The sequence below is a fragment of the Pleurodeles waltl genome, chromosome 1_2 (genome assembly GCF_031143425.1).
Source record: "Pleurodeles waltl isolate 20211129_DDA chromosome 1_2, aPleWal1.hap1.20221129, whole genome shotgun sequence".
In the NCBI taxonomy this organism is placed as follows: Eukaryota; Metazoa; Chordata; class Amphibia; order Caudata; family Salamandridae; genus Pleurodeles; species Pleurodeles waltl.
The window spans coordinates 1,012,762,929-1,012,778,672 of record NC_090437.1 but is presented as its reverse complement, the minus strand read 5'-3'; the positions used below and the strand labels follow the sequence as shown (position 1 = coordinate 1,012,778,672).

At 43.8% G+C, this 15,744-nt stretch overlaps 1 protein-coding gene across 1 annotated transcript in view; it reads left to right on the top strand.

Moving 5' to 3' along the window:
- Nucleotides 1–15,744, top strand: part of SLC30A9 (solute carrier family 30 member 9) — a 519,567-nt gene that overhangs the window by 74,049 nt on the left and 429,774 nt on the right. The window contains exon 5 of the mRNA XM_069201808.1: nt 11,690–11,782. Coding sequence (XP_069057909.1) covers nt 11,690–11,782 — 93 coding nt within the window. The remainder of the gene's footprint in view (nt 1–11,689; nt 11,783–15,744) is intronic.

Here is a 15,744-nt window from a genome sequence, read left to right as displayed (position 1 = left end):
GTCGTGACAAGACAACGTATCCCCATTAATGAAGCATCTCAAGATGGGAAGAGCACCCTCGCCTACAGACCACCAGGACCATGCCCCAGCTTCTGCAATGCTATCCCTGAACTCATTGCCCCGATAGTCATCAACTCTGAACACTACATCTTCCTAGGGGATCTTAACTTCCATCTCTACGACCCCAGTGACACCAACACAAACAACCTCCTGGAAATCATGAGCAACCTCAGCCTCAAGCTACTTGTCACCAACCCCCCCCTCCCCCCCCAATCTCAAGACACATGCTCCACCCTGTTTTTAAATCCAGTACCAGAGTCCAGTACAACCATGTCTCACAGCTCACCTGGACTGACCACTACAGTGTCCACTTCACCATCTCAGGACCTACCAACACCAACCGCATGTGGAGCTGGGGGGACCAGCCCCCCAGCTCCACATGCAGAAACTGGAAAAAGATATCAGAAGACCAGTAAAACAATGCTGTCAACTCATAAGTCCCAGATACAACATCCAACCCAGACAAGGCTGTGAAAAACTTCTCCCAGTGGATCACAGTATGCGCCAACACAATTGCCCCCGCCAGGCACAGAAGAACCAACTGGTTAACCGTTGAGCTGAATTCCACCAAATACCGCTGCGGGCAACTAGACCGGAAGTGGCGCACCAGAAAAATAACAGGAGACCATACTACCTTCAAGACAGCACTCCACCAATACCACCCCATCTTGAAACAACGAAGAATGCCCTAGCAAAGCTCATTGAAGCCAACACGAACAACAGCAAGGAGATCTTTCCAATCGTAAAGGAGTTCTCCAACTCTGCAGCCGCTGGGAACAACATCACCCCCTTTCACGAACTGTGTGACACTCTGGCCGACTTCTTCCACTAGAAGATCTCAGTCATCTACGAAAACTTGAAACTTCAACCCACCGCCACTGACATCTGCCTGCTCACACTCATGAACACTAGCCTCAAACACCTGCTCACCTTTGGAACCCCTCACAACTCAAGCCATAACCTCCATCATGAACTCCATGCACTTGGGAGAACCCACAGACCCCTGTCCTCATTATGCCTTCAGCTTCGTGAAAAAGACGAATGGTGACGAGCTCAAGAAGGTCCCGAACACCTCCATCACATCAGCCTCCTTCCCTGAGGACTGAAAACACGGTAAAGTGAGGCCCCTCCTGAAGAAACCATCTGCCAACCTGGCCCAACTCCCCTTTCCAGTGAAGGTTCTTAAGAAGGCACTCAACCAGCAGCTCACCGAACACCTGGAACACAACAACCGCTTGGACCCCTCCCAGTCCGGATTTTGAGCCACTTACAGCCCCAAGACAGCCCTAATTGCAGCTACTGATGCCATCACAGCCCTCCTGGACCACAGCATAACAGCAGCCCTCATCCTGGACCTGCCAGCTGCTTTCAGAACCGTCTCCCATCACACCTTGATCAACAGACTCCATCACATCGGAATTCAGTGATGCACCTGCAAATGGATCGCCTCATACCTCACTGGAAGAACCCAGTGTATCTATTTCCCACTCTTCACCTGGGAACCCAAGAAGATCATCTGCAGAATTACCCAAGGATCATCCCTTAGCCCCACTCTCTTCAGCACATACATAACCCCCGTTAGCCGACACTGTCAGGTCGCAGGGACTCAACATCATCTCCTACGCTGACAACACCCAGCACATCCTTTCGTTGTCATAAGACCTCTCCACCACCAGAACCAACTTTTACAACTGTAAGATGGACGTCACCTTCTGGATGTCTCACACTCAACTCAGACAAGATGGAAGTCCTCTGTAGGAGGCTGGCCCTCTATATACTGTACAAAATCGAGTACCCTATGCAGAGGGTCCGGGCAACCACACATTGGTTTCCAGAGGTAAAAATTAGACCACCTAATGCTCCAATTTTTAAGGTAGCTGGTTGAGCCGTTAGGGTAATCTAAGAGATGTGCTAAGTATTTGCTGTACTCACAAGTCCAATCATGCACCACATACACTCAATTAATAACTCAAGACTAGAATTTATTAAAAGAAAAAAAATACTTCGGTCTTTTATATAAATTAAGACCAAGATCTTTAAAATGCGTTTGGTACTTTTTGAGTTATGACTTTTTAAAGTTTTGATAAAGTTAGTCTTTCTGTGCATAATTATGCACCATTGGAATCAATGCACAATCACTTTTAAAAATGCATTAAAAATCTTACAGTAGAGTTAGCAATCTCTTCTTTTGCAGGATGGACGCAGCAGTGGCTCCCGATTCCAGCGGGAGTAGCGTTGGAAAGTTGTTTGGCACAGGGTCAACTGGAGGGGCCACTTGGAAAAGGAGATGGGTTGCAGATATAAAGATGGTGCCTTGGGGTCCCCTAGGGCTCTTGAGGTCGCAAGTGGTTTGGGACCCGGGGCACACAGCAGATCCCACGATGCAAGGCCCAGGGTGGCCAGGTGCAGGGCGAGTTGGAGATCCAGGAGCTGTGCACAAGGGAGTCCTTTGGAGCTGTAGGGGAGTCTCTTTGAGGGCTGCTTACAGGACAAAGACGGTACTCTGGTCGTAGGTCCGGGGTGTTCCTGTAGTCCCTTGACTAGGGCGTCTTCCTGATCCTTTTTCAACTCTGAGGGAGCTGGTTTTCTGGTTGTCTGACGTCAACTGACCAATACCCTGGGTATTGGCATGACTCGGCCACTGGAGGGCGCAGTGCCACCAAACTAGGCACACTTGAAGGTCACGTCCGGGCAGTTGTCGGTGTGCCGTCGGGTCCGCTACGACTTCTGGTTGCAGAGATATCAGCAGTTTGGTGAAGTGACCCTCACTAGTTTGTTGGTTCTTGCTTGGGTTTAGAGTGATGCCTCCACTCAGGAGGGAGATCTGGGGTGATTTTTGAAGCCTGGAGGTCCCCTGGGTTTCTTGGGGTTAGTCCAATGTCCAGCTCCTCCTCGGGGGCGATGTTCGGGTCCTGGATGCAGCAGGCAGGGTTTGACGCCTTTTCTTGGGTAGCAGGTCCACAGTTCTCTTACTTTGGATCTTCTTTGTCTTTTCAAATCCGATTTCTTGGTTTAGGGGAGCCCACTAAATACTAAATTTGGTGGGCGTTTTAGGGGGAACCTGGTAGTGTCCAATGGGACACTTATCCTTGGGTGGCTACACCCACTACAGTGACCGCTTCCTGAGGGAAGGGTCACTTCCCTAAACCTTATTGGCTATTTTCTTGCCATCCAACATGGAGGAAAATGAAATGAAGGGTCCACTTCGTCTGCGAGCCCTTATGGGTGGTGCATGCTCAGTGAGGCCACTCCTCCTACCCTTTGTGTGGTTTCCAGCCTTTGCTCCCTCCAAATGTGGGTGTTTGCAAAGGGAGAGGCCGTCTGCTGCTAGCAGCAGGCCTGGGTGCTCGAGTTGCAAGGGCGGTAGCCCTTTCAAGCTCACTGCCAGGGCAGTGCACATTCCTGAGGGATGGGGGTGTTAGCGCCTCCACCCAGGAAGGGCATTGTTTCACAAACCAGAGAGACAGGGCTCTCCCCCAGGGTTTGTGTATTGGCTTTCTGGATGTGGCAGGCTTGCTGGAACCAGTCAGCAACCATGCCAGGATGGTTAGCTTTTGCAGGGAGCATCTCTAAGGTGACCCCTGGGTACATTTTATAATAAATCCAGTACTGGTACCAGTTTGGATTTACCATTCTGAGTTGTTTGATACCAAACAACGCAGAGTTCAGAGTAGCCATTATGTAGCTGGGAAACTCATATTGACCAGTTTCCAGCACATATATTAAAATGGCTGCTCTGTTCACTCACTATGTCCCAGGTTGAGCAAGGACCTAGTGGGGGCATATTGCTCATGCAACTATGCCCTCACATGTAGTATGGTGCACCCTGCCTTAGGGCTGGAAGGCCTGCTAGGGGATGACTTACTCATAACATATGCAGTGTAGGGTGGACAGGGCACACAGGTTGTGTGCCATGTCGAGTTTGTATTTTAGGTTTGCACCAGGACACTGAGCCTGCAATGGCAGTGCTGGCTGCATCTGGATGCATTGCCCTAGAGGGTGGCACAATCAGTGCTGCTGCTGCCCTCAGGGGATTACCCATAGTACCCCATGCCCTGGTTACTTAAGTACCTTTTAGTAGGGACTTACAGCTGCAGCCAAAGGTGTTTCCAATTACTTTTACAATGTTTTAGAGAAAGAACACTGGCACTGGGAACCTGGTTAGCAGGATCCCAGTGCAGTCCAGCCCGAGTTGCATTCAGAAACCAGGCAAAACATATTTGTGTGTTCGTGGGGGGGGGGGTACTGCAACAAAATGCGAGTTTCTCACATCCTCATCTTTGGGAACAACACCTCGCCATACAATGACGCATGGTGGTGTGCCGAACTTGCCCCATCTCCTGCCCAGATGGACCACACCCGCTACCTCAGCATCGTCTTGGACAACAAGCAAGAAACAGGTAGACACAGTCTCATCTGCCTGCTTTCACACCTTAGGCATGCTCCGCAAGATCTTCAGGTGGCTCCCAGTCAACACATAAGACTGTCACGCAGTCCCTTGTCACAAGCAGGCTAGACCCCGGGAGCACCCTCTACATAGGAATCACATCACGCCTCCTGAAGAGACTACAGACCTTACAAAACTCAGCTGCAAGAAACTTCCTTGAATTCCCCATGCAGACCCACATCACATCACACCCCACCTCAAGAAGCAACACTTAACCCAGATCCAGAAGAGATACCAGTTCAAGATGTTTACCCACATATACAAAGCCCTGCATAACGAAGGACCAGCACACATCAACAAACGCATGACTTTACACCAACCGATCAGACACGTACGATCCGCCTCCCTCTTCCTTGCAGACACCTCCTGAATCTGCTGAAGCAACAGTGGCGGATGCTCCTTCTCACACCTGGCAGCCAAAGATTAGAGCACCCTTCTCCCTGCACCTCAGGACTGCTTCATCACTCCAGCAATTCAGGAAAGAACTCAAGACCTGGCTGTTCGAGTGAACAGTTGACCACGATGCAGCAAGCAACACCAGCACCTCGAGAGCACAGGGGATTTGCCGCACTTTACAAATCCTTGATTTGTTGATGATATGTGTTCTAGAGTGCATATCATCATGCGAGTGAATGACACCACAGAGGGAACCCAGGCCTGTTGTATGTGGTCAGGTAAGAAGCAGGTAATCCAGTTCAAGACCTCATCAGTCTCACCCACCCAGGCTTTGAATCTTAAGATGAATTGTCCAGTCCACCATGTATTTGACTGACAAATTCTCTAGGGGTGTGAAGACAACCTGTTGGTCTTCGACCATGTGGGCAGTCTTTTTTATCTTGGCAATTTTGGCTATATTGGCAGTGGTAGTTTCAGTTCATTTGCCCTAAATCCTTTATTATTTTTTTCTGGTTGCAAAAGATATGCTTGCTGTGTTCCTGTAATTGTATTTTTAACTCTTTTCCCAAATCATTGATGAGGAAGAGTAGATTTCGAATTGATTTGTTGGTAGATAGGATTAGATTTGCTGCTGCTTTTATGGAAGCGAGTGAAGACAGCGTGTTGCAGTAGATTTTGTGCCTTACCGGTAGTGAATGGAGCTTCATAAGAGAAGCAGTTGCTTGATGCCACAGGGCATGGTTCACTTGCGCAGTTAGACGTTTCAATTTTTTAAGCAAGGTTCAAAACCTCATCCAATTCACTAAAATAGAAGAAAGCTTGTTTGCTAGGATGAGATCAAAAAGGGAACTGATGTGACCCATGGATCACAATTGATAAGGTCTTAAATGTTTGCAGTTTTGTATGCAAAAGATTGAAGAAGCTGCCCACAATGTTGTTGAGATGTGGTTTAAATATTTGTATTACAGTTGGATTGGGAAATTAAGAATTTCTTTGATGTAGTGAACATTTAATGCTTTTGGCAAATTAGGTAATTTTGCTCTCCTGATGTACTTCTCCTACCCCCTACTTTGTTTTTTTTGCAGTTGGCCTTGATATCTGGTCTTAGACAATTATCTTCTACCCTGCGACTTAAGGTCAACTAGCTCCTTGTTTGAACAGTTTGCTGTTAATTTTTGGACAAGTATTTTTTTTTGCATGATGGGTTCCAGTACATCCAGCTTTGATGTTCTCTTTCTAAAGTTATTTTGGAGTATTGGTTCAGGGTCTATGGGGTTCTGGCTATTTCATGTAATGGTGTTGCAGTTTTATTCAAATTGTTTGCCACGTAAGTTGTTCAGTTGTCTAGTTGAGTTGAGCTTTGAATATATGCAATATAGAGTTTAAAAATACCTAACGCTGGGGAGCTTGGAGCAGATTGTATGTTCAATTGAGGTATTTGAAGGTTTGATTTTTGGGCAAAAAAATGTTGTGTGTGTGGCCATCTACTTGACTTAGGCATGTCGGAGTTTGTTTGAAGCAGTGTCTGTATATTTTTCTTACAGTTCTGATGCTACATTAACCTCGGCATTGTTCACCTACATGTTGAAATCTCAAAATCTATTAATATGATTTTCTGAGTCAATGATTCAAGTAAAACATTTAATAATAAGTTGTCTTATTTCATTGACCGGTTGATTACTGCTAAAGTGAATGAACTATTTTGGATGATGCAGCTTTGAGTGGGTGTTCTTTTGGAGGAGTAATGTATTTCTATGCTGCAATGGCCTTGCAAATACTACTGTTATTACACATTCTCTGTTCTTGTAGATTGTTTTGTAATCTGTTTGAAGTTGGTCATCAGTGATTGTTACTGTGTTGCCACTGATCCAAGTTAAGCGAAATTGATTAGATGAATTTGTCTCTAAGCAGATTGTGCGTGTCACAAGTATGCCGGTCTGCCATCTTGATGGTTGGGTTGCGTTTTTGCACTGGTTCCGTTGAGACGAAGACTACTTGATGTGGGACAGAGGTGATAGTAATGTTTCATGGAAGGATTGCAGGTGGATCATTGATTACATTGTTTCAACAGTGTGTTTTCCCGTCGTTCTTATTGTGTTGCAAATAAATGGTGACCATAGCTTCATATGGTAAAGTAGCTCCTGGTATTTTGCCTAGAACTTATGTGTGGTTCTCTCAACGGAAGTGATAACCCATTCAATGTTTATTTTTTTATTTATTTGTATTAAAGTTTGTTGGGGTGTATTCAATGGTCGCGAGGATTATTGCCAACTCTCAGAATAATTTTAAAAAAATAATCTTTAAACACAACCTTGTTTCCTTAAAAAAACAAATTGGGCTGCATTTAAAAATAAAAAAGGCTAATTTTATTTAAGTGTGATCACAGACACATTGTGGTCTGCTGACTTTAGCAGGCCAATGTATGTTTGACGTCCGATTGTAGTTAATCAGTTTGTGCAACCCATCTGAATGGTGATTTATAGAACTGACCGTAGAGTTTGTAGATCAGTTCACCAAATCTTATTGGATTAGTGCAATTTGTGACCCCTTTTTGCACATAGAATGTTAGTATATCTTACCCTTAATATGATGAACGTATTGGTTGTAGCCATCGTCCTACATAATCCTTCACTCCCATCAAGTGTATCTTTCTAATTTACTATGAAGTATCACTTCTCCAGATAATTCTAATTCTGGTGTTATGCATGATTTAGACAGTTCTTTTGTTTCACATGGTTTGTGCGTTTATAAATTATTTCTGTTCCTCTTCAATGTGACCAATCACTATCACCTATCTGGCATTCTCATGTGTATAAAGTCCTGTTTCTTTGTACTGCGCCTTTCTGTTGCTTACAATTGCTATTACTTTGACTTCTGTTGCTTCACGTTACGATGGTGGTCTCTAGATTGTACTTCTCACCCCGCCCACATCATTTTCTCCCGCCCTCCATGTTGCCTCTTTCCCTGCCTGCTCCTCACACCCAACAAACTCCCTGTATGTTTTTTTAAGCACATTAGCTGTGTAAAAATAGCATTTTGCAGAAACGGTATTAACTAAACTACTCTCGCATTGGTAAATAAGAAAAAAAATGCTTCCTCGTTTTGCATCTGTGTTGGTGCAGGGGTACACATCGAAGTGATAGGTGCATCATAGTGCTTCAGCTGCATCATAGCCCTTTTTTTAACACATTATCCCCAGCCATGCTGTACATCCGGCACACTGATGCACAGCATTGCAAATAATCATTGCCAAAGCCAATAGGTCTCACAGGTGGGTTGGTTAAATCTGACCCATGCGTAAACTCCTGTTTACGCATGGGTCGGAATTACGAGTTTGAAGGTATTCAACTCATCCGATAATTATCGGATAAGTTAAACTTTTGTTAAATTTCGTCAGGTCAAACCAACTGAAATTTAACAAGAGAAAACCATACAATATTTATCATACCATGCAGATTTTGATGCGTTAAACATCACAATCCGCATTTTATTCCCCACTCAATAAATAACATACCCCGTGGTATAGTTTTTTTTAAATCAGGTTAGTTAAATAACGCGTAAACTCATAATCAGGCCATATGGAAGGTGGCACAGACTGCTTAAGTCATGTTTCCCCTCCCTTGGTAGTTCATTGTTTCCGCAGGCCGATGGTTGATTGAGAGTTAAAATCTAATTTATTTGTGACGCTCCTAATCTTGTCTGCCCTGCTGCCACCCACATCCCCGTCATTATTTCCTTTTATAGGGTCAAGCCATCGACAGCGCATGAGTATGCTCTCTCTGAGAACGTGACTCTGTTGTATACAATATAGGAGTTGCAACCTGCCCATTGCTTACTCATTTGTTAGTCTGTCATTCGGCTTTGCTGCATCCTAAATGGCCAGCAGAGGCCATGCGTCACTTCCGCTCTTTTCTCTGGCGCAGGGACCAAGCACAGTTTGATTATATTTATTTGGTGTCCGTTCGCTGATCGCGCCTTGATTAAAGTGCTATTTGATTGATATACAAGTGTTTCTGCTTTCCCCTCCCACCAAACACTTCTCCATGTTGTTGTCCCATTCGCCCCCACTCCTCCGTCCTTGCTTGTTTTGTTTTAATTGCGATAGTTTTGTTTGTGACTGCTAGTAAAGGTCACATTAAGTATCGCATGCTCTTTGTGCCCTTTCAGTATCGTTTTTATTTTAACACATTAACCTTTTAATGTGTTATATGTTGAATTGTTTTAAACAGACTATTTGTCTTTCACGATAAACCATGTGAACTGTGTGTGCGTTTATTTTTTTTCGTGCAATACTTTACATTACTTTTTGCAGCCTTTTCTCGATCTGACAGAGGCTTCCAGTGTATAGCTGTTCTGCAGCATTCATCAGTCAACAAAAAAAAAGAATCCACTGCTGGATGCTGTTTCAGCTTTTTCACCGTTTGTTATTGTCCCTATTGAGAGGACATGTTGGGTCTCTGTTTTCCTGCTCCATGTATTTCGCGAATTTTGTAAATGCCAGTCTATGCAAGTGCAGCACGCACGTACAAGCAAGATTTATGAAAATTGCTCCCCTGCTAGGACCAGGCTACATAAATACACAATTCAATTAAGAAAAAATAGCTCTTGAGTACCAGGACTGCATAATGTAAGTTGCTATTTAACGACAGAACTCATGATGATGGTCGGTTGGTATTGTGTTGTTAATTGGTATTTATATTGCACCGAATGTCCTACTGCTAAGGCATTGCAGCGTTTTTCAGTAGTTTGAGTGACTTTTCTGAAGGATCTAGGACAGTGGTTCCCAACCTGTGGTCTGGGGACCCCTGGGGGTCCGCGAGAGCCTAGAAAATTAAAAAATATTAACAAATATTAACAAATATGGACAAATTAGGTCCCCATCTTCCAGTAATGACTCAGGCGGGGTCCCTGGATTCCAATGATGATTCAGTGGGGGTCCCTGGGTTCCATTAATGTTAAAGTGGGGGTCCACAGAAATCAAAAGGTTGGGAACCACTGATCTAGGAGATGTTCCACAGTCCCTACCTTCAGGTGTATTGTGTAGGAGTAGATTCAGTGCATTAAAGTGAGGCAGTAATTTTTTCCTGTACCACAAACCAGATTGCTAGAGAACTGGGAGAATTTGACAGGTATATAATGCAGTAATGGCCCACAAGCGGTATATACATTGATTCACATAAAATGCTCGGGCAGTTGTCTGGTCAGCAGATGTTCAAATCTTCTTCCAAAGGATTTGCTTGGGAATCCTGCAAGGAGACTCAAAGGCACATTATACACCAAGTATAATCGGGGACACTGATATTATGCATCAGGAAGGACCAAATTATGCAGCAGAGTTGACTAAGTTATGTTGCAAGAAAAGGCAAATTATGCAGCACTTGCTCAGTATTACTTTATTATTTTGTTATTTTTGGGTCTAGCTTAGTTGCAAAAAATGCCACTTATTTACCATAACAAAAGCTTACAGTGGGCTCAGAGCCTGCTCATTGTTTATCATTGGTTGGCTTTATTGTTACTGTTATTTGTTTGCTTCTTATTCAATGGACTGCCTTCCTCTGCTTGTGCTTGTCCTTTCTCTGAAGCAAAGCCTCTATACCATGCTTTGATTGGCTGACTTTTATCCTTTCACAGCCAACATTTAGTTAACTACTTTTTTTCTTCCTTTTCCGCACTTCATGAGTGTTTGTTTTCTACCCTTTTTCCCACTCCATTTCTCCTCTCTATACTGCCTGCTCACACATGCTACCTTCCCGTGCCTTCTTGCACTGTGTACTAGTCCACCTCGTGCCTCCCCCTCTGGGTGCCCCTCCCACTTGTCCCAGTCTCTTGTACTCTCTCTCTCACCTCTCTCTCGCTCTTACACAATCTTCCCGCCTCTCTCATATTGGTTCACTTCAGGTCTTCGAGCAGAGTTTCTTTACCTTTTCAAGGTTTCTGTCCCTCAAACCCATGCTCTCCTCCTCCTCTTCTTGGGGTGTCTTCTGCGTACAGATGAGTACCCTCTTTATCGATCTGTGGCCTGCTCTTTCCTTTCTCTCACACTTTCTGCTCCTCTGTTTGGAGTTCATTCACCCCTTCATGCACAAACTACCTATCTCTCTCTTATCTTCCTTTCTGTATATTATATGCAGCTCTCACCCCTATCTGGTCACCATGCCACATAATTTCACTATACGAATACACTGCACACCACACAATTCCACCCCACACAATACCACAACTAACCATTCCAATTCAACCGACATAATTCCACTCCAAACCACATACATTCAGTCTACTCTAAACCAAAATACATGGGTGAAAGACATTGTTACAATGTCAGTAGCTCTAATTCTCGCAAATGCTTGTTTGAAAAGTGTTCTAGCTGTTGTGTACTCTAGGGTCCACAGTGGTGTTATCGGGCCTCCCTGGGTGGAGTTATGGTTAGGTTGCAACTCATCCTGTCAACTGAAATAATTCCATTGATTTTATTTAATGTTTAGCCAGTTTAACTGTTATTGCCATAAAATTCCACAAACATTTTTATTTTGCGGGCAAACTGATAATCTGAGATGGGAAAGGTATTTGAGAAGACCCTGCTCCTCAAGAGTGCTGGTGCTCAAATTTAAAAGAGAAAAAAAGGAAATTTTCTGGTGCTTATGAAATCTGCAATTTCAAGTTAATATGACATAAACTGAAAAATGCTCTGTTAGGGACGTGTGCATGCTTGCTTCCAATTTGCTTTCGGTTTATTTATTTTTTAATTCATTGCTTTTTGAAAGATGTTTATTCTTTTTTGGAGAACAGTGACCTGGAGCAGTTGCGAAAAATCAGAAGGAGGAGCCCACACGAGGATACAGAGTCATTTACCGTGTATCTGAGATCAGATGTGGAAGCGAAGTAAGGCAATGTATTAAATATATTTTATGGATTTAAGTGTTGCGGATTATTATACACATGGACATAACTGCAAGTGGCCTCAGGTCATGTGTAACACGTAAAAAGTAAAGGTTCAAAGCTCTCTTATTGGAAAGTGTTGTTATAAAAGCCAGAAATGTCCAGTGTAGTCACACATGGCTTGTGTCCACTATGCAGCTGCATTCCTCATAGAAAGTCTACACTTCCATACATTTCACCCTTTCCAACTTTTTTTCTAAGGTGAAAATAAAATGCATTAAACTAACTTTTCCATTCCTCTACTTTCCTCTATGCATTGTGCCGCCACAAAGTGTGTTGAAAGGCATGATATAGAATTTTGTAGAAAATTAAATAAAATTATAAACTGAAGTTACTTGGATTACTAAATGTCTACTCCTGGCGCCCTTTATCATGATGATGAATTTTAGCTTGTAAAGCAAACTATTGCTCAAGTACCGGATATCCTGGTTCTTGGATACCGAGATATCACAACTACATTTTCTAGTGATAAAGGGGTGAGTTTCAAAGGGTTTGAGAAAGTGGAGAAGTAACAAGGCTTTGCAAATAGATACAAGGAGATCTAGGCTTCGCAGACATGGTGTGCAAATGAGCTGCCTCCCATCCTAAGACTTTTGGAATTTTGGGATCTATACTCGTCTAGCTGTTGAAGAGCAGAAAAGTTGTACATGCAATAGAACAGAAAAAGGCACTTGAATATGCGAAGCCCAAGTCAAATTGAATACCCAGAAACAGAGGGCTTTCAACAGACATCATTGTCTGATTTGGAGCCGGCGCAATCCTAAATTAGCCAGTTTCTGCTCATTACGTTTAAAATCATACAAGTTAATTAACTGTCAACTTTGTTAAATTTTAGTGATTAAATTCATTTCAACTTGCATTCACCAGTTGCTCTTAGTTCAGGAAAGAACTGAACCATGACCATCAAAGAACTTTCAAACAAACTTTAGGGCACGGCTGTTGAAAGTCACAATCAGGAGACTGATTTACACACTTTGAATAAAAACATTTATGTTGATTGTCATCTCTTTCCTAAGATACATGATTAGTTAGCTAATCTTGGTGGGGTAAGGGTCCCATAATTAACTTAAGTTCTATGAATCTCTAGATTGGACTCACTCCAGAGTTGCAAGAATTCCCAACTTTTGTGATGCTGCTTAGCACATATGAATATCCTTGATTGCCATTTGGTCTAGCTTCTTATGGACAATTTATTTGGGAATATGAAAGGCCTATCAAGACGATATACTGATCTTTGCAGAGAGTCTTGAGTCGCAAAATATAATACCAAGTAATGTCTTGAGTATGTTGTTGAAAACAGGTATGACCATCAGATGTTATAAATGTAAGTTTGGGTTGCAGGAATTGGAATATTTAGGACTCACAATTTCTTCCACTAGCATTTATCCCAAATTTTGTCTAATCAAGGTTATTATGGATGCCCCACCCAAGGATAGAGATGCCCTTGGATCATTTGTGGGGTTAGTTGAGTATTATGCTCGTTTTGTTCAAGGCTGCACTCAAATTGTTGAACCATTCAGAGCTCTGTTAAAAAAAAAAAAAAGGGTGAATTTTTGTTCAAGTTTTTTGGATGACGTTTTTGGAAAACTCAAAAAGTTAATTCAAGTTGCGCTAGCTCTGAAAGCTTTTATTGCTGGGAGGAAGTGCTTGATCATTGTGGATGCTTGTTTAACTTGGTTAGGGCCTGTGCTTATTCTATGTGTAGCTGGCAAAGAGCAGACAACAGCATTTGCCTCCAAGACCTTGAAACACTCTGAGAAGCACTACAGCACTATAGAATGTGAGAGACTGGCATGCACATGGGCAGTGCAGAAATTCAGGATGTACATTTGGGATTGTGAATTTGAACTGTACACCGATCACAAACCATTGGTTCACATATTTAGTGGAGGTGGTACTAACAACATGTCTGCAAGATTGAGTAGATTGGTGTCTAAACTTCAGGAGTACAATATCCGAGTTAAACATCTACCTGGTGGGAGGAACTTGTGCTGATTATTTTTCATGCATGTTGCTAGAATATGATGATGTGTTGGATTACACTAAATGCGTGGTAGCAGTATTGAATGGGGTTAGTGAATGAGTTAGTACAGCATCAGAAATAAATTAGTTTGATGGGTATCTGTCTGCTGAAAAGGTGCAGAAAGTGAGAAAGTTAATTATGAATATTTGGCCAGAATGTAGATATTTGTCAGGTGTTTTAAAAAAGCTTCCTCTAGTTTCAGCGGAATTGTCTACTGTCAGCGACATGATTATGAAAGGTGACCTGTTTGTACCACCTGAAAGCCTGAGAAATTATTATTTTGTTGGCACATCAAGTCATTTGGGACTTATCAAAACATGTAAACGACCGAAGCAATTTTATTGGTGACCATCAATGGATAATCAAGTCAAACAAGTCATTGATGAGTGTTCTGAGTCTCTTTGGGATGTGGTGAGCGGTGCATTTCTCACGCTCTGGGCTCAGGCCTGAGGCCCATGCGATCCTGGCTGGAACCGCCTGTGGTGGCGGCTCACTTCATGACAGCCTGTGATTTTGGTGGACTGCACCTATAGAGGGCCCACTCACCGCCTGCCTCCAAATATCCTGGCGACGCGCACGCTTGGTGATTGGCCCCTATGCTTAAGGAGACTACAAGGGCATATACTGCAGTGCGAGATATAGGCCCCTCCGTCCCCTCCAGAAAAACATATTTTTTCTCTCATTCCTTCCTTTTCAGTGATCACAGGGTGGGCCCCTGTAGAGACTCTGGCATGATTGTTTGGGACCACTGTTGTTCCCGGACCTCACGTCTTGTGCTGTGGATGCGGGGCTTGCATCTTGCCCTCCAGAAGGCCCTTGAACGTCTGTTATCACATTGTGCACAGTTTTCATCCCCCTGTTTTGTTAGGCTTCCATTGATACACTAAGATGTTATACCTACTTCTGGTAAAAAGAAACTATGTGTGCCACTTTTTTTACCCATGACTACACCAACAGGACAGTCTTTCCAGTAGAGTCGCCACTTGCCTGCTGCCTTCAGTCTCTACAGCTCAGTGTGATCATGGAGTTGATAGTCACCAAAAGATCCCTGCTTATTTGATTATGTGTTCAATTACTCCATCAACTGCAACCCACTGTGTTAGACTTCTCCTGCTGCATCTGAGTCCCAGCTGTGGGCCGAAAAACAGTATAAGGTAGCTGGTTAAAAACTTGGATGGTATTTTGCACTCAGAAACCAACTAAAGGCCGCATATGCCTGGATCCTGACTTCATTGCATTGCCACCCGCTGCAGATGTCGCCTGTACTAGTGAGGAGCACAATACAATTAGTCCACACCTGGTGGTACTCCTGTGATTTCTACGCATGCCTCTTGTTATTATACTTGGACTGCCCACTCGCTCTGTGTGCCTGGCTCGGGGGTGGTGGGGTTGCTTGTGCTGCACAGTTGGTGGATCACATCAGTGCAGACGGGCCCTGCAAATGTTGGACTGTGAACTGGACTACTAGTGCTGCGTAGCACCTTGGTGCTTGCAAGCGGATCCATACCGCTATAGACTTTCCAGATTGGATTTATTTGTATTTGCCTCTCACCATGGATGCCTGCGGACCGGCACCCAAAACCCGCTTGCACCTCCGCTTCTTTGCCTATGCCAGACCCTCCCCAGTCAGCACGAGGTAGCAACAGTATATCTATAGAAAACAAATTAGATGTTGTTTTGGCGGCCATTGAAAGTTCTCGAACTTCTTTGGAGCACCGCATAGAAACTCACTGCTGACTTCACGCTGCTGAGTGCAGACAATCCTAACTTGGCTGACAGGGTCTGGATCGCCGAACAAAGCATTCTCACGCTACAACCTCAGTTGTGTGATACGGATAAGTGTCTGCACACTATAAAGAAACAGATTTGTTCACTGGAAGAG